At 44.2% G+C, this 19,465-nt stretch overlaps 1 protein-coding gene across 3 annotated transcripts in view; it reads right to left on the minus strand.

Annotated features, from left to right (window-relative positions):
* Window positions 1-1,929: 1,929 nt before the first annotated feature.
* The window catches only part of LOC133366459 (gasdermin-A-like), a 34,429-nt gene continuing 16,893 nt past the window's right edge, over window positions 1,930-19,465 (minus strand). For all 3 annotated transcript variants that reach the window (XM_061589586.1, XM_061589585.1, XM_061589587.1), the window contains 8 exons: window positions 19,291-19,456; window positions 19,094-19,187; window positions 10,975-11,013; window positions 8,192-8,281; window positions 6,336-6,490; window positions 5,334-5,484; window positions 4,570-4,643; window positions 1,930-3,460 (listed from right to left, as the gene is read on the minus strand). In XM_061589586.1, coding sequence (XP_061445570.1) covers window positions 3,230-3,460; window positions 4,570-4,643; window positions 5,334-5,484; window positions 6,336-6,490; window positions 8,192-8,281; window positions 10,975-11,013; window positions 19,094-19,187; window positions 19,291-19,456 — 1,000 coding nt within the window. In that variant the 3' untranslated portion in view covers window positions 1,930-3,229. The remainder of the gene's footprint in view (window positions 3,461-4,569; window positions 4,644-5,333; window positions 5,485-6,335; window positions 6,491-8,191; window positions 8,282-10,974; window positions 11,014-19,093; window positions 19,188-19,290; window positions 19,457-19,465) is intronic.

A 19,465-nucleotide genomic window follows, 5' to 3' on the forward strand; every position in this document is an offset into this window, starting at 1 on the left:
ATGCTTTTATATAAATATTTCTTCATTTATCATATTTTTGGTTTTTGGTTAGGAATCCTGACTGGTTGTGAGATGCTTAGTTTTCTGCCTTACTCATAGGAATCTTGTTGTTGTTGGTATGGTATTACATTTAGGAAAGTGTTACTGCCTTTTGTGTTTTTTCCCCCCTATTTGCATTTCACTTATCTTTATTAACCTCACTCCGTTACAGCCATAGAAGCAACAGCAGCATATGCAAGATAATTAACTCCCATTAGTGATAAGAGCAAGAATTTATAATTATTATTTTAATTAAAACAAGAGGCTTATCAGTACTTTGAAGAGGACCAGATATTTATTTTCTTTCTGAGCCCAGGACTGGGTCTTTCATGATGCCCGGTGGGGGGGGGAGCAGGAGAGTAGTCGATCAGACAGACATCCTGTGATGTCCTTTGATGTCCAGACATCCTTTACTCAGCGCATAGTTAAACTATGGAATTTGCTCCCACAAGATGCAGTAATGGCCACCAGCTTGGACGGCTTTAAAAGAAGATTACACAAATTCATGGAGGACAGGGCTATCAATGGCTACTAGCCATGATGGCTGTGCTCTGCCACCCTAGTCAGAGGCAGCATGCTTCTGAAAACCAGTTGCCGGAAGCTTCAGGAGGGGAGAGTGTTCTTGCACTCGGGTCCTGCTTGCGGGCTTCCCCCAGGCACCTGGTTGGCCACTGTGAGAACAGGATGCTGGACTAGATGGGCCACTGGCCTGATCCAGCAGGCTCTTCTTATGTTCTTATGTTCTTATCCTGGCATTGGTAATCTAATTAGCAAGGTATGTGTGGGGTTGTTGCACACTTCCAGGCCCAGTTTCATTTTGAGTATGGAGGTGGAACCTGTGTAGATGTGGTTGATCAAAGGGAGAAGAAATTTTGAGTTAAGCAAAGCTCTGCTTTTATAAAACCTAAGAAACATACAGATACTTTGAATGTCTGAGTGCCTGCACCAGTGGAATACTGGAGGAACTTGTAAAACTTGCTGCAACAGTATTTAGAACTGAACATGTGGTGTGAAAGACTCCTTTTCCTAACATTTTGGCTTCTTGTTTTTCTCCACCCACCACATCTCTGAAATATATCGTATATGTAGTGGTTAACCATACTAAAAAATGTAAATAAGTTTATTTCGGTCAATGACCAGCAAAAGTTAACCATACTGCTGCCCTGACTTACTTTATGTTTGTTGCTATTTTGTGTTTTTATTATGTTTTTATATTGATTGTGTATTTTTATTGTTTTTATTATATTTGTAAGCTGTGCTGAGCTCTGTTTTTAACAGCAGAAGGGCAGGATATAAATCCTCTTAATCAATCAATAAATATTCCATAGTATTGGAAACTAGAGTCTAGGCATTTAAGGCTGAAAATGTTGCTTTTTTAAAAAAGATTTCTCACATCTTTCCTCAGTTTTTGGTGGTAATTCCTAGGCACAAAAACAAAACAACTGGACAATCCAAATATTAATATGCAAATAATTTGCATAATATGCAAATAGTTTATATAATTTGCAAATTAGCCTGCCCGGATTTGTGGAACTGGAATGTGGCAACCCTACTTAAAATAGCCCCTTAAATATCCTTCTTTATTTCTAGGAGGGGTCGGAATCATTCCCCGAGGGGTTTCAGAGTTTTCAATGGAAATATTTAGAGTCTTTAGTGCCGTTCTGGGGTTGTTTTACTCCAGGGGGAAGCAGAGCAGGAAGATTAGGCAGCCATTACACAGCTCCGCAAGCCACAGCCCCCCCCAAAAGGCCCAGCTTTTTATACCCGTTCTTTTCTATCAGAAGGCATGTTGCCATGGTCTTACCCGCTTTTTGTTACTTCTAATCAGGCTCTCATCAGAAGCTCCAAAAGAGTCTTTCTTTCTTAACTAGTCAGCTTAACTTCACCATATAATGAATGAATGAATCTTTATTTTTACCCCGCCCTTTTTCCAAAACTGGAACTCAGGGCGGCTTACAAATAAAAAGTACACATTGGTAAAAAAAACATACAAAGATATACAATTAAAATAGAATTAAACTATTCACGACATTAAAACCATGAAACATACACTTAAGATACTAAGACAATTTAAAACATTAAGTATAGGACCATAGAACAATACAACAGACCTTATGAGGCTCTATCTTAAACATCTTCTAGTCCAAAAGCCTGTCGGAATAAAAAAGTATTTGCCTGCTGACGGAAGGATAGCAAGGAAGGGGCCATTCGTGCTTCCCTAGGAAGAGAGTTCCAGAACCTGGGGACAGCCACCGAGAAGGCCCTATCTCACGTCCCCACCAATTGCGCTTGCGAAGGTGTTGGGACTGAGAGAAGGGCCTCTCCTGAGGATCTCAACACCCAGGCAGGCTCATATAGGGAGATACGGTCTGACAAATAGCCTGGACCTAGGTCGTATAGAGCTTTATAGGTCAAAACCAGCACTTTGAATTGTGACCGGAAACAAACTGGCAGCCAGTGGAGCTGTCATAACAAGGGGGTTGTATGGTCCCTGTAACCAGCCCCAGTTAGCACTCTGGCTGCAGCTTTGTACCAGTTTAAGTTTCCGAACAGTCTTCAAAGGCAGCCCCACGTAAGCACATTACAGTAATCTAAACGGGATGTAACTAAGGCATGCATCACCGTAGTCAAATCAGGCGTCTCCAGGAACAGGCACAGCTGGCGCACCAGTCTTAGCTGGGCAAAAGCACTCCTGGCCCAGTTCAAAGCTGAGTCCAGGAGCACACCCAAACTGCGAACCTGTGTCTTCAGGGGGAGTGTAACCTCATCCAGCACAGACTGAATACCTATTCCCTGATTTGCCTTTCGACTAACCAGGAGCACCTCTGTCTTGTCTGGATTTAATTTCAATTTGTTCACCCTCATCCAGTCCTCCCTGGCACTTGAGACACCCCAGTGAGAACATCAGAAATGATTAGACAGCAATAGGATCCAGCAGAAAAACTGAATATAAGAAATAATCTCGCATTAGCCACAAACCAGCATTATACTGAAAGACGTAAAAGAATATTGAGGAATTCTAGAGGTTCAGAAATGTGACTTGAGTAGATACAGTACACCTATGTTTGTGGTATTAATCTTCTTTATAGCCTGCTCTTCCATCAAGAAACTCCGGCTGTTTGCACACAAAGTTACTTCATTTGTAGTCCAGAACCAATCTGATAGGCCTAAACATTTTTTAGCCATCCTCTTATGTAGACAAGGCATTGAGCGCATACAGAGCCACATACAGTGCACTGAGGGCTGGAAAAGCAGCAGGATTTCCAGTACCAGCAAGACTGGATCCATTTTTTTTCACTGTCGCTCCACTCATTGTGATCATTGCTCCAGTGATATTCAGCTCCTCTTCGCTTAAGAGCTGGGCATCTACAGTAAACTCTCCTTCTCCTTCGCTGAAGTCATTATCTAGGATGCTCCCGACCTTTGTAGATAAGAAAGAAGCAAAATCAGAACATGCTGGTCTGTACTTTCTTTTGTTTGTTATGAATCTCCTGCCATTCAGGTTCATTGGATGACCCCAGGTTCTAGTATTATTGCCACAGCAGGGATGTGTCTCTTTCCACTTCCTCCACACCATGCATAATTTTATACATCTCTATCATGTCCCATCTTAACTTGCCCTTTTTCTAAACTGAAAAGCTCCATGCCTTGTAACTTTTTCTCATAGTGGAATTGCTCCAGCCTCTTGATCATTTGGTGTCTTTTTCTGAACCTCTTCCAGTTCTACAATGACCAGAACTATACACAATATTCCAAGTGTAGTTACCCCATAGATTTGTACAACAACATAATGATAGTGGCATTTTTATTTTCAATCCCTTTCCTAGTGATCCCTAACATGGAATTTGCCTTTTTGATAGCTGCCCATATTGAGCTGACATTTCATTGACCTGTCCATTACAACTGCAAGGTCTCTCTTCTTACCAGTTCAGACCCCATTGTATATATGTGAAGTTAGGATTTTTGGCACCATTAGTATCACTTAACACTTTCTTAACATTGAACTGCATATTTGCCATTTTCTCGAGATCCTTCCAAAGTGCCCCAAAGTTCATACCAAAATTTGGTGACATCAGCAAACATGGCCATCTCACTGCTCATCCCTAATTAACATCAAATTAACAAAAGGTGCAGCATGTGAAATGTATATCCTAAGCATATACTGTGAGCAACCCCATCTTAATGCATTTTTAATGGAAAGCAAGCACCTCTGAGTCCAGTGGAACTTATTTCTCACTGTAAGCATGCAAAGGATTGCTGCTTTCAAAAATGAAATCCTTCAGTTTGGTTACTAACCATAATATTTACTTGAAGGCTTTTTAGGAAGTCACATGCCTATGGAAGTCTAGTAGGCACTGGTTTCATGGATCAGGCAAGAATGCACATTAACTGCAGCCTTTAGGCTTGTAAATGTGCAGTTGTAACATTCTGCTCATCTTTAATCTCATCCATTTTCAGGAAGTTTTTTTTGGTTAAGATTACCGCACCCTGAAAAATAAAAGGAATGATTTGACTGGACTTCTCCCTTACCAGTGCCAGCTGCTCGTTCAAAATCTTCTTCTCCACAGATTCTACCAGGAGCATCAGCTGGAACTCTGTCAATTCTGGAAAAGTGAGGAAAACACTCAGTTTGAGGAAAGGACCCCAATCTATGAAATGCAGGGCTGAGGCAAAGACCTGGCAAGGCTTTTGTTGTCAGTAATAATACCAATCTTAACCATAGTTTGTTCTTAGTTTGTTGAGATATCCAAGAAAATATATGCACTATTCAGTGTCCTCTCCCTCTCTTTCACATTATCAGTTTGTACAGAGTGTGTTGTGGGTCTCTCAAGAGTTGTAAATCAGTGGGAGCTAGACAAACATGAATATCAGGTGAGGATATTCTCTTAGCAACTTCATCATGATCTTATACATCTCTCTTAAATATGTAAGAGTTCTCAAAGGCAACTAAAGTCTACAGGTATGTCTCATGCTATGATAATTATTGTAGAAATTAGGGCTGGACAAATTAGTCCGCCTCACTGTTGTATGTGTTCACTTATAAATCTATTTCATCCTGTTTCTGCATCAATCTGTGCTTTTAAAAAATCCACACAAAAACCTGAATTTAAATACATATTTTAAAATTTATTTTTTCCTAAAATGAGCACACTTGGATACTTTTTTGAGCCAATAACTGCACTGGAACATTGATGAGGGGTTCTCCAGCCTTCCTTGCAACTGCTCCTGGGCTGAAAGGCCCTCTAGTGAAATACTTGGCTATACAGTAGTATTTCGAGAGAGATCATCCTTACCATGTAGAGCCTGAAGAAGGTAGAGGACTGCATCAGCAAGTTCGGTGAACATGGTCCCATTGGAATCCTGTAAATTGTCCACCAAGTCTTGGAACTCCGGTTTGCCAGTTTTCAGCTTGAATTGATCAGTGCATTCAAGACCTTGTTCCAGCTGAGGTTAGGACACAGGAAAAGTTAATGCCAACCTTTACATTAATCTATGGCCTGGGATTGGGTGGTACATCTGTGAAAGGGTGGGGTTGGTGCCTGGTGAGTATGGCTTTATTTATAAATAAATGTGATCATCAAGAATTTGGACCAGTTGACCATTTTTCTTTCCAGCAAAGCGTAAAAATGTTAGGAAAAAGCATGCTGTTTTGGGTAGGAAGTATTGCAGAGCAGGGGCTGAGAGCCTAATGATGGGCTGGGTTATGTAACAAGTAAAGTTTTGACATTGGGTAACTGCAGCAGAGAAATCGTATACCTCTATTATTAAAACATACTACTGAGTGTGGAAGATAGTAATGGGACAGGCTCATCATGTCAATATGCCAATGGTTAAGGGAGAGCAGTGTAGTCCACACGCACGCACTGCTAGAAGCCAGAGATATGGTAGCCATGAAGCCCTAAGGAAGTGGAAGGCTCCACCCACAATTGGAAGAGTTATGAGAATCACCTTTCCAGTTGCAAAAAAACCCCAAAAAACACTTTTTCTAGGGATACACAACAAAATTTTCAACACAGGCATTGTTCTTTTTTCTTGTTCTACTTCTGTGTTCTCTTCGGTTTCTAAGTGGTTCAGACATCTTTCCAATTGATAATAGGTCACACAAACTCGTGATAATTGAGAGGACATGTCTGTCGCTTAAGTCTTTACCTGGGGCAATTCTCCAGGTTTTAGATGTATTCTTTTACACTGTTGTTTTTTGTTTGTGTATTTTACATTCTTGTGACCTGCTCTGGGATTTGTTAAGTACGAACAGCATATAAATGGAGTAATAAAATAAAATAAAAGATCTTTACCTGGAGCTCCAACTCTTGCAAGAAGTCATTCTCTTTCATTATTGCCAGCAAGCCAGTTAGAAATTTGTCACGCAGGTTTGATGATAACATAGAGAGTTGTGCACATTCCTGCTCAACTTCCTTCTGTAGGGCTTTACTCTTCTCTTTTGGGATCACTGGCAACATAGAGAAGGGAGAATTAGAGGTGAGCATGTACTACTCTTATCCCAGAAGGGACAAACCACAGGGCTCAGAATTTTGATATTATTCCATGTTACGGAAAATAATCTACGTAGGTCTCTGTGTATGAAATTAGTAAGTAAATTAGCTTTTGCATTTATCTGTAGAGCATTAGAAGTTGGATTTATTGATCTGATTGTGATAAAATGATTTATATGCTATCCAGAATACCTGTAAAGTGTGTTTTTCCACTGTGGGGCTAATTGTAATGTTGCAGGTGGAGGGAAATTTAGATAAGGGAAATGGGTTACACTTTTCCTCCCTCAATACCACTGCTCTGATGAAAACTAGGTCCAGCCCCATGGCTGCTTATAAGTAGCAATAAAAATATCTGGAGACTGAATTATGGACATCTCACATGCATTTGGCCCTGCGAGTATTAGGTTTGCAGAATTGTGTGAGGAATATTTCCAATTTGGGAGGCGGTCCAGATAATTGAACTTGATGTCTTTAATTACTCTGCACTGCAGGCCCACAGTGGAATTGTGCCTATGAAGATCATAGAAGAAAACCAGTAGAATCCTAGCCATTGTAGGAAAACCTGGAACTCATGCTGTGTCAGATGCTGAGTTAGTGTTCTCTCCTTCAAGCTCTACAAAGTCATGTGAATGCAACATGCACATCTTTTGACTCCTCCAGCTGATCTGGAAAATAGAATTAGGGCTATAGTTGTCTAAGCATCTATTAAACCACCTTTCACCAACCTGGTGTCCTCCAGGTGTTCTGGACTCCAACTCTCATCAACCACAAGCCAGCACTAGAACTGTGCAGGCTAGGGCTGATGGGAACTGTAGTCCAGAATATCTGGAGTGGTGGTCGGTAAAGGCTGCATTAAACAAAAATCTCACAGGTTATCTAGAAATACCCTAGGGCACCTCTTTATCATGGTGCATGCAGCTTGGATGCTAGTGCTTTTGAAATGTTGCTATTGCCCCTCTCCATTTTTGCATATGACAAATGATCAATATGCTTGATGCCATCTGCCAAGCACTGGATTTAATATCTAGGAATGTCTATATGTCTAGCTACGGTCAGACTAATAAATTCACTTCATAAATTTGAAAAAAACTGTATTTCCCCTAAATATTAATGATCTAGTTTTTTAAATCCCACATGGCAGAAAACCTGTCACCTCAATTCAGAATCCCCCCTCCCCAAATCTTTATTGAAGTGCTGTACAGGAATACCTCGGATTAACGTACTCAATGGGACCAGAGCGAGTACGTAAACCGAAAATGTCCTTAAAGTGAAGCATTACCTTTTAAAACTTTTTTTACCTCTCCTTCATGCGGAGCCTCAAAGCCCCACGCTAAAGCCTCTGCTGCTGCGCTGCCGTGCCTCGCAGCTGATCGCAATCGTGCCTCCCAGCTAATTTGCAGTGGCGCGATCATGTCTATTTCCACCCCCACGCACCGTTAAGTGTCCGTAAGTGTGAAGCAAGCGTATGTAAACAGGGGCATGGTGGAGTATGGCGTATGTCCATAAAAGCGAGTATAAGTTACGTGAAGGTCCGTATAGCGGGGTATTCCTGTAGTGTCTAAATGTAATAAATTAAAAGTCAGCTAGAATAGTAGTCTTCACCTTTTCCATAAAAGGACCCATATTCGATTCCAACCTGCATCCTGAAATCTACTTACATTTTGGGGCAATTATGTCCATTTGTCTTGTTTTGCCTGCCATTTTAATTCCAGCATGCCCTGGAGTACACATGCCTATCCTGGCTTTATCTGGAAATAAACAGGTAAGCAGTTAATACAGTCACTTCTGACAGTTTCCATCAGTAATCTGACTGCTCCATTATGAACCATCTGAAGCTCCCAAAGTCAAACTTGGATAAAAGGTTGTCTTGGATAAAACAACAGAGTCTTGTGGCACCTTAAAGCAGGGGGTGCTCACCTCTCACCATCCAAATGTTGTTGGGACTCAAACCCCATCAGCTCCATCTATCCTAGCTAATAGTTGGAGATGATGGAAGTTGTAGTCCAGCAACATCCCAAGTTCGCCAGTGGATGTAGAGATGAAAAAATGTAAGTGAAGTCAGAGGAAAAAGAAATGCAAAAAAAATACAGCCTGTGACAATTACATTAAACATCAAATGTAAAATACTTTTTTACTTATTTTACATATAAAAGTACAATTATCATTCAAGCAGCACTGATACATTTAGAAAGCTAATTAACAGTGCAATCATATTGTTATGAGCATGGGGGGGGCTGGAATGGATGATTTCTGTGGGTCACCTTTCCAGCCTCTGATTTGGAATCCTATGCCTGGGAGGCTGGCTCTGCTAGCCAGATGAATCTCCTTTGTTAATCAAATAGAGTGGCCAGGTAGTTAAGGGGCCTGTTAATTGCCCCGGCAACTGGTGAAAGGGGCTGGGAAGATCCTTTTGTCATTTTAAACTCTACTGGAGGAGAGTCTCCCCCCCACTCCTGGGCGGGGAGAAGTGTGTTTTGGAGTTGGCAGTGTGTGTTCTAGGAGAACTAGGGCTGCAGGCATGCGGAGAGGCTGGCTCCCTGCATCGTGGCGATAGGATGCCCCTGCACCTAGATGGAAAAGCTGGATATTAGACTGCTGATGCCTTGAACCCCTCCATCCTATGCTCAGGTTGGAATGTGTGTACATAAATAAACCATATTTCATAAAGACACCACAGTCTCCGCTGGCCTTCTTCCCAAAGGAAACCAAACCCTGGATGGGCGCAGGGACCCCCTGAAATCTCACCGCTCGGAGATTGGGGGAGGCGCGTGTGATGTTCCTATATTAATGTATATATGGTAAGTGTTGTTGTTTTAGAAGATACATGGTAAGTGGAGTGAAAGAGGAGGGGGAGTGAATGGGCAGTAGAATGCGAGATGATTGGCTGAGTGTTTAAAATGGCTGAATGTATAAAAGGAAGAGTGATAGTGGAATCGGGGGGGGAGAAGAGAACTGAGTGGGTTGCTTGGTGGGGTTTAGAGAGTTGTTTGCCAGGAGGGAGGTGGAGTTCGGATTAGTATTGAGTAAAACCATATGCTTATGTGCCTTAAGAAGAAATCTTGTTAATCTTGTTAGCTTTGTTATCTGTAATAAATACTTAATTTGGTTTACCAAAGGCCTGATCCTTGGCTGGGGTTTCACAGACCAGAAGGGAGGGTAAGGTAATGACCAAGGCTGAAGGGGAACTGTAACAAATGGTGGCAGCAGTGAAGAGAATAACAATACCAGTATTCAGAGTCTCTGGGAATACTAGTATTGGGATGTTACTGGTGGTTGCCTAGCAGGGGGATCTGTTGAGATCTGTGCTAGAGCGGATAGGTAAACCATAAGAGAGTGCGGTCCGGACTGGTGGAGTCCCTGGTGGTGCCTAGAGACAGGCAGTAACCACGAGCAGGTAGGAACCTGACAGGGAGAGCCAGGGAAGGACGCCTCACAGCGCGCAACTATATATTTGCTTGTTGGAAAGAAAATCCTTTTGTGTTCAATGAGATTTACTTCCAGGAGGCACTTTGGCCTCCAGATATAAGGCTGGGTCCAACGTCACCCCTAAATTGCAGGCTTGAATCCTTGCTGTAAAAAATTGTATGATAAATATTTACCAATTTTAACTATTACTGATATTTTTATTTGAAATGTTATTTTAATCCTGCTTCAGTTAAGTGTGTGTATACTACTTTTTCATGTTTTTATTCTGTGGTTTGCCTTGAGAAGATTCTTACTTAAAGGTGGTATAAAAATATTTTAAACGTAATAACAACAGACAGAAAGACTGCACTCCTATGCACACTTCCATGAGAGGAAGCTCCACTGAAATCAGCAGGCCTTCCAAATAAGCATGCTTAGGATTTCACTGCAATTCCTACTGTACTGGAATATATTTTATGGCATGCAGAGGAGTATTAAAGTACATACATAGATCATTCAGAGATGTTGTATTATGCTGGGGATGAAGAGCAAACTAAACTGACACAATATTTGTAATATTAGCATTTTCTCCCCTGCTTCCCTCCCTCCCTATTTTATGTTTCAGGAAAATCAAAATTTCATACCAATGTATACCTTTTCTCTCCTCCCACCCCCTCCACATCCCCACTAAACACCATAGTTCTCTGTCATCAGGTATACCTGCTCAGATCACATTTGAATGGTTTAGGGTAGGGACAGTTTTCAAAGAGCTGATGGTGGCACGATTAAGCCATTGTTGCTCACTCTGTGCTCCTTTATTGTTGTTATTGTCTTCACATGACCTACTACAACAATCAGCTATTCCGATTCAAGCTGAATGAAGTAAAAAACAAGAAGGATTTTTTTCCTTTCTCGATCATAATCTCAGACCAGAAGAAATGTGTGTGATTTTGAGTGCCTCAATGACACTTTCAAACCATCTCTAACACTAATGTTGATAAATAAATAAAAAATGGAACTGCTAAATAGAACTTACCAAAAGTTCCTGTTTTGTCCCTTGGAAAGTGGGAAATACCTGGGAGAAACAGCAAAAAGGTAATGGTTTACATAAAGGGGATTAATAATAACAGCCATTTATTTGAAGAACTTCTTGGAGGCTGTCTTTTAACTGTAATATTTAAATTTGGGAAGGAAAATACTCAATGGGAGTTACTTCTGAGTAGAGATGTGTAAGTTTTTAAGCATGTTAAGCGTTGTACTTCTATTGTGATAGTGGGCTGGTTCACATATGAGCCAAGATCTGCATTAAAAATGCTGCTTTTTCCATCGCAGTTGATTTTGACAGTTCACATACGTCCACCCTTGCTACGATTAAATTGCCTGTATTTCTTTTTAGCGTTCACATGCGTTCGTGTTTATTGCTATCAGTGTTTCCTTGTTGCCATGCCCACACATTAGAATGTTAACTGTGGAGGTGGGGAAGGGGCGGTGTTTCCCTAAATGAAGGGAGGCATGGCCACGCTGGGGCGTGTCAACAGCAAGAAGGAAGGATTAGGCTTTCACATCAGCCCTCCGTGCAGCTGTGATGCAGCCTCCCTGCCCGGCTCGTAAAGTAAAATAGCGTGTAAAGCGACTGGAAGTTTGTCCATCAGTGGCAGGAAACAAAATGATGTCCATAGGGGGCGGAGAAAGGGAGGATCTAAAATGGCAAACAGCGGAGGATGCGACCACACAGCAGGTTGGCACCAAGGTGGGTGTGGATTTTTAAGCCAATTTCAGGTTTTTATCGCATCGATTTAATCCGGATTAAAAGGCAAAAGCAGCTGAATGCCCTTGCGTTGGCAAAAACGTCATGTAAATGGTCCAAATTAAAAGGATCTGCAAAAAGACCCAGCAGTTACACACAGCAGCTTCCCTGGGCCTGGTTGAAAGGGGTAAGAAATAACAGTAAAGAATAAGGGATTTTTCCTGGAATAATGGCAGAAAGTGGAGCCTCATCCCAACTACTGTGCACTACTCATCGCATCAACACCTCATGTTTCTCTTTTATATTTTCATTTCCTTTCCTGTTTCAGCTTATTCTTCCCTTCCAATGGGCAGCTCCACCTCCTGGTTGTTTCCTTTGGGCCCTAACAAACCACAATTTCCCTGTTTGCTTGCCACCTTGATGTACTCCTAATCTCTTCTACATAACATGACACAGCTGTGGCACAGTGGCATTGAAATGAAAGGGATCCTAAGATAAGTTATTTTCCTCAGGTAGCTTCCATCATGTGGGATATAGCGCCATCTAGCATCCGAATGCAAGAATGTCTTGAAGTCAAGTCCTGGGGCATTGAGCCCCTCCCACTCCAGTTCATTCTTGCCTTCGTCTGAGGCATTTGGATTTCCTTGTTTAGCTAAGTCAGTGATTGAGTGTGTGGGACTGATTGGTTTTCCTTTTCCTTTCGTTTCCTTCCCTCTTTCATCATTTTGTCTACCTGGGACGTTTGTTGGGGGATTTTTTCTTTACTTTTTTCTTACCTTTTATTCCCCTCCTCAGTCCCTTTGTTGGGGGCTCTGGCGGCTGCCGTTCCCCCGCTTAGGCTCAACGTCTCTCCTGAGACTAGTCTTGGCTGGGAGCTGCAGCTGCGGCTCCCCTTTAAAGCCTTTTCGGCTCCTCACCACCATCTTCCTTTCCACCCAGGTGGCGGTGGTTTTTATTGTTGGCTGCCTTGTTGCCTTTGTAACTTTAGGTGGCGGCAGCAGCAGCTTGTAATTTGCTGCAGGAGGCTGCGGTGGCTATATTTAGCACGCAGCGCTTTGGGGCTCACTCCTGTGGTGCTTCTCTACCAACTTGTAGGCAGCCACGTGGCACCAACCACGGCCTTAGAACTCCTCCCCCCGGCTTGCTACTGTGGCGGTGAAGGGGGCCGCGACTCGTTCCCTCCAGCTGGCAACTGCGGCCATTTGGACCACGCGGAGGCAGCCTTTTCATTATTTGGCTGCGTTTTCATCAAGATTCCCTTTGTTAAGGCTGCAGGTGCTTCCTGACCACCGCCATTGCTTTGTCTCCTTCCCGGCCGCCATTTTGCTTTCACATTTTCCCGCCCTTTTTAGCGGGCGCCATTTTGTTTTGTCCCTTTTTCCCCACCCTTTCTCTTCAGAATCTGCTCCCTTTCTCTGCTTCCTTTCTGTGTGACATAGTTCAGAATTATTTAGTCTAAAGTGTAAAAATAGACCGTTTTTTATTTTAAACGTAACGTGCAGAAAAAGTTTTCACAAGGCACCTCCACAACAGAGGTTCTATAATACAGTGCATTTGGGGCTGTACATTCTCTGCCACCTGTTGGTGTGTACTGAACTCCCCCCACACAGCTTATCTGCACAACAGCTGCACATTTGGAACTGCACATTCTCCCCCACCTGCGGGCATGTACAGAAGTCGACTTGGTCACACAACTGCTACACTGTGCGTTTGGGACTGTATTTGGGACTGTACATTCTCCCCCACCTGTGGGCATGTACAGAAGTCGACTTGGCCACACAACTGCTGCACTGTGCATTTGGGACTGTACATTCTCCCCCCCCGTGGGCATGTACGGAAGTCCCTTGCCACACTGCACCCCCCACCTCTGTGCGTGTGTTGGTGATATTTACCGCATCTCTGGCCGTGTACAATGGCGGATCAACAACCAGAGGCACATTCATCTGGGGAAAAGCAACCCTGCAAGGCCTCACCTCACAAGTCAGCTAAGCACAAACAGCCCAGACTTCACTCCAAGACTGTGGCTAAAACCAAACACCTATCTAACCACACCGCCATCAAGCGAGCACATTACGTTTCTGTTCCGCCTTCTGATGCTGCTGGCCAAGAAAGATTAACAGCTCTCTTTCATTTGCCAGCTGGGTCGTTTGAGGATGACTTTGAGGGTTTTCCTACCCAGCCTGTGGACTATCCCTCTCAACCCATTTTATCTACTACAGCTCATACATCTCATCAGTCTAGTGAGCCCCCTGTAGCGGTGCCTCAACAAGGGCAACAACCTGCTTCTTTACTGGGACTGCAGCTGTCTCCCAAATTCCTTTTGCAGTTGAAGGATATGTTGAGCTTCTTATCACAAGAGCAGTCAAGAGTCCAAATGACTCCATTACTTTAGCAAAGTGATTAACGAATTTCCTGTGCTCTGGCTCATTGCAGCTGTAGTGATGTGTGCTCTCCTTCCTCACCTAACCCATTCGATGTCATCAGAGGCAGGATTGGAGATGAGAATCCCGGCTTGGAGGATCCAGCTTATTTTCTTCAAGCCGAGGGAGATGAGTGGGGTGATGATGCAGAACTCGAGGAGGACATGTCCTATCTCCTGTTTGATACGGCCGACTATCTTCCCCTTGCTCGCACAGTTCTGGGCACGTTAGGCCTTCAGACCCCACAACCTGAATCTACTGCTCCTCCGGTGAAGGGGGCTAAGGTCCTCAAATCTCCAAGATCAATGGAGCACAACCTTCCTGTGCCAGACCCCATCGACAAACTGGCCAAGGAAGAATTGGATCGCCCGCTGCAGGCACGCCACTTTTCTATCACAGCTAAAAGACATTATGCATTGTCCCCGGACTTCATGAACCACCTGAGTGTCCCAGGAATAGACGAGCCAGTCTCTAGTTTAGTTTCAAGGTCCCTCCTCCCAAAACAAGGGGAATCACAGCTAAAGGACCTGTTTGAACATTGCATGGACTACGCCCTGCATAACAATCATGAAGCTACCGCCTTTACTATTCAGGCTTCTGCTGCAGCTTCCATCTTTTCAAGAGTGTCTATGATGTGGCTGGATGAAATCTTGGATGATCCGAATCTGGATCCAGTAAAGCTCAGAAAGGGCCTCGTAAAGCTACATAAGACTGCCGCATTTGTGGCTGATGCCACCTTAGATGCCACTCAGCTTGGAGCGCGAGCCCTAGCAGCACAGGTGGTCGCTCTGCGAATGCTTTGACTCAGGCACTGGGACGCTGATACTGCTGTCAAAGTCAACTTGTCAAGGGTACCTTTCTCTGGGTCATTACTTTTCGGAGAGGTAGCCCTCAAAGTGGTCTTGGTAGACCCCAAAGATAGCCGAAGACCAGTATTGGCCACATCCAAGAGGGAGGATCATAGGCTGTTCAGACGTTTTGCTCCCTACCGCTCCTTTCAGCCCTTTCGAGGAGTGCAGCCTGCAGCACGGGGCCGCGATTATCAATTTTCCAATTTCTGTTCCTCCAGAGGGGCCTGGAACAAACAACGCTTTCAAGGCAGAGTCCAGAACCGGAGGAATCAAGCAGCCCCCACTTTCTCATATAGCAGGGGAGCTCATCAGTGCAGACAATACTGATGCTTTCCCGGTTGAGGGCAGATTGCTACTGTTTGCAAGTCACTGGCTGCGTCTGACACAGGTCGCTTGGGTCAGAGATCTCTTCTCTCACGGTTACGAACTGGAACTTTGGCTGACCCCCCCAGACAGATTCATTCCTTCCCTCCTGCCCAGAGTTTGAGACAGGTGCTGGATCATGCGGGAGGCCATAGCTCATCTTCTCGACATAGCTGCAATAGAACCAGTACCATTGGCGGAGAGAGCGGAAGGAGTTTACGCTCTCCTCTTTGCAGTTCCCAAGCGAGATCTGTCTTGGAGGGCAGTGCTAGACCTCAAATTCATCAACCGCTTCGTAAAGTATCGATGATTCAAAATGGAGTCCCTGGCGTCAATTATAGAGGCTCTACACGAAGGGGGCTTCCTGGCTTCCATAGACCTGAAAGAGGCTTACTGATTCGAACAGAAATGTGAAATGTGTGAAATCACATCTGAACAGGCAAGGGGGAACCAGATCACAATTCCTCCAGATGGAAGCGGCTCAACTCTTCGACTGGGCCGAGATACATCTGATTTTACTGAGGGCAGAACATCTCAGCAGTGTTTTGAATGTTACTGCCGACTGGCTCAGCAGACAACAAGTGATCCCGGGAGAATGGAAGCTTCACCCTATGGTGTTCGACCTTCTCCAACAGCAGTTCGGCATCCTCTCGGTGGACCTGTTTGAATCCAGTCACATTTGCCAGCTACCTCACTACTTCTCCAGGTATCTGGACACCAACGCAGAATCCGTAGATGCCCTGTTAACACCGTGGCCGGAAGGCCTCCTATATGCCTTTCCCTCAATACAGCTACTGGGCAGAACCTTAAGGAAGCTACGACACGAAAGGGCCCGCCTGGTCCTGATAGCCCCGTACTGGCTTCGCCAGCCATGGTTCTCAGATCTGCTCTCCCTATCAGCGACGGACTCTTGGAGGTTGCCACTCAGGCCAGATCTCCTCTCTCAGGGTCCGATATGTCATCCAGATCCCGAATGGCTCAGTCTGACAGCGTGGCGTTTGAACGGGGACACTTGATTAATTCAGGACTTTCTCAGGAGGTTGTGGATACAATCCTCGCGTCTAGAAAGCAGTCAACCTCTCGTATCTACCAGGGCACTTGGTTTGCCTTCTCTAACTGGTGTGACTCCCAGAACGTCCAACCATCTCAGGCTACTGTTCAACAGGTACTGCAATTTCTACATAGAGGTCTGAAGATGGGACTTAAACCTAACACCCTGCATCACCACGCTGCCACCATATCCTCTATTCCCTCCGTCTCATCTCCTAGTGCTCCTAAGGGCTCACACCCACTCATCAAACATTTTTTGAAGGGAGCTACCCTACTATCGCTGGCAGTTTGTCACCATTTCCCTTCGTGGAGTTTATTGAAGGTCCTGCAAGCCCTGCAGCGTCCTCCTTTTGAGCCCCTTCAATCTGTGCCATTACGACTTTTGTCCTTCAAGGTCCTGTTCCTGGTGGCAGTCACCTCAGCGAGAAAAGTGTCAGAGTTCGGGGCACTGTCCTCAGCCCGCCATCTCTGTATGTTCCATAAGGACTCAGTGATATTGCATCCAGATCCCTTCTTCCGTCCCAAAGTCGAGTCACTGTTCCACTGTAACCAGGACATTGTTCTTCCCTCGTTCTGTCCGAATCCCATCCATCCACTGGAGAAGGCCTGGCACTCGCTAGATGTCCAGAGGGCCCTCAAGACCTACCTGTCTCAAACTCAGGATATACGATCAACAGATTCACTGTTTGTATCCTTTCATCCTCGTACTCTTGGGGAAAAGGTGGCCAGTTCTACGTTATCTTGTTGGTTGCGTGCCTGCATTGCATTACCCTATGAGTCGCTTCAGCTGCCAGTGCCTTGTAAGATAATGGTGCACTCAACTAGGTCAGCAGCCACTACGGCTGCTTTCGTAACCAACACAACTCTTGCAGAGATTTGCAGAGCAGCTGTATGGTCTACCCCACATTCCTTCATAAGGCATTACAAGATAGACTGTTATGCTTCTGCCGATGCCTCCTTTGGGAGGCGTGTGTTGCAACAGGTTCTTTATGACAAGTAATCAGGGGGCGGTCCCTCCCTATTAGGGGCTGCTTTGGTACATCCCACATGATGGAGGCTACCTGAGGAAAATGGACCATTGGTCTCACCTGAAGGGTGATTTTCTCAGGTAGACTCCATCATGGCCCTCCCTTGGGGGCTATCTGGATAGTTTGTACTTCTCAAATTCTCACTCTTCACAGTTATACTATTTAAACTTTTTAGTCAGGTCAAGACCTTTTTGGAACTGTTCAAATGCATATAGTCTCTGTGTTATTATTTGGGACAATGTTTTCCTTGCTGGTAGGCCCGTTGGCCTTTTGTGTCTTTTTAGATATATCTTACTTTGGTCTTGTCACAAATGAACTGGAGTGGGAGGGGCTCAATGCCCCATGTCCTGACTTCAAGACATTCTTGCCTTCAAACGCTGGATGGTGCTATATCCCACATGATGGAGTCTACCTGAGAAAATCACCCTTCAGGTGAGACCAATGGTCCAACTTACAGAACTTCACAGAAGGAAAGTTCCCCATCCCTTCCACTGCCTGCATCTCATGATCAGGCTCTCTGGAAGGTTGAGGCTCTCCTGTATGATGTGATATGGGGAACAGGGCTGGGGGGGGAGGAGGAGGTGATAAAAAACTTTCTTCCATAAGTTAGCTTATACTGGGATCCAAGCCAATGTTTGCCCATTTATATGTTCCAATGAAACAATCCTGGTCCTGGTGGGACGTAGGGTGGGATATAAACAACAACACTAACAACAACAACAACAACAACAACAACAACAATAATAATAATAAAAGCTTCCAGACCCATCTGTCAGTAACACCTCATCCTCTCACCCTTGAGTCCATATCATCTGCCCAGGAGGTGTTGTCGCCCTTGACTCTGCCAAATCTGGAGCCTGAGATAGACCCTTCTGCCAAAATATATTTCTGAAATTTACTAGATAAATTTACTAGTAAATCTCATTGAACTCAAAAAGATTTATTTTCAGTAAGTCTAAGAGAAGCAGCTTAAAACTTTTCAGACTCCAAATCGGCATAAGGTCTTGGCATTCTTGCTTGAGGGCGGGACTGTGGAAGTCTTCAGACTCTGAAGAGGGATGTGAAGCCTTAGTTAAGCTATTGCATCAACATCTGTCTTCCAGGAGTGTAGTCATCCAGGATAGCAGGGGGTTGTAGGCCTGCAATTTTTTTGGGAGCAGGGGCCCAGTCAGGTCCCTAGGTATGAGCCAATTAGCATGTATAGGGGAGTATGTTAGCCACTACAAAGAATCTTTGTCCTTTCATGCTAACTGGAGCCTATCAGGGCGAAAGGAGGTGAGTCAGCCACTCTTCTCAGTAGCTAACACACAGTCTTCTTTCATGTTGATTAGCTCCTAGGGACTTTAGTGGAGTATGGAATTGCAAGACAACATGGAGAGTAAGGGAGATGAGGGAATAGGGGGCGTAGCTGTGAGGAGGTGTGGTGTGACAATCATGGAGAGACCCTACACTTCTGAATTTGCCACTACACTACTGCTGTCTTCCTTGGGAACTCTTCTAGGCCCTGAAGGACATAAGAAGAGCTCTTCAGCCAAGCATCCCTGTAGTCCAGCATCTGATTTCCAGCTGTTGCCGCCAGATACCAGATCTAATCACCATGAGAACTCACAGTTTGGCTGGAATAGATGCTAACAAATTCTCACCACAGCTAAGCAGCTAATCACAGTGGCCTTTGTCCAAATAAAAAGCATCTTACCTAAGGATCCATCTCTGATTAATAATCTCTTCGCTCTGAATGCCAGGATGCAGGCCTTTGGGATGATAATTTCTTTCTTACTGCCTCTGCCACCCTAGAACACAAAAACAAATTGGAACTACATGGAATAAAATAGTGGGAAGAGATTTATTTTTTCTCTCCTCCTATTTCATGAAAGGCCACAATTCAGTTCTGACCTCCAGTTTCAGTTTGATATAAGTTTCGTAAAAGATGCTGCCTTCTGTTTTGTTGGATTCCTCAAACTTTGCCTCTTCCACAGCCTCTACTGCCTCAGTGATCACATAGAGATCCTTCTGCATAGCCTTTGTCTGTTTAATGAAATCATGGTTCAAGTCGATTTTCCTAAAGTAG

This window comes from Rhineura floridana, chromosome 11, assembly GCF_030035675.1.
Source record: "Rhineura floridana isolate rRhiFlo1 chromosome 11, rRhiFlo1.hap2, whole genome shotgun sequence".
Lineage (NCBI taxonomy): Eukaryota > Metazoa > Chordata > Lepidosauria > Squamata > Rhineuridae > Rhineura > Rhineura floridana.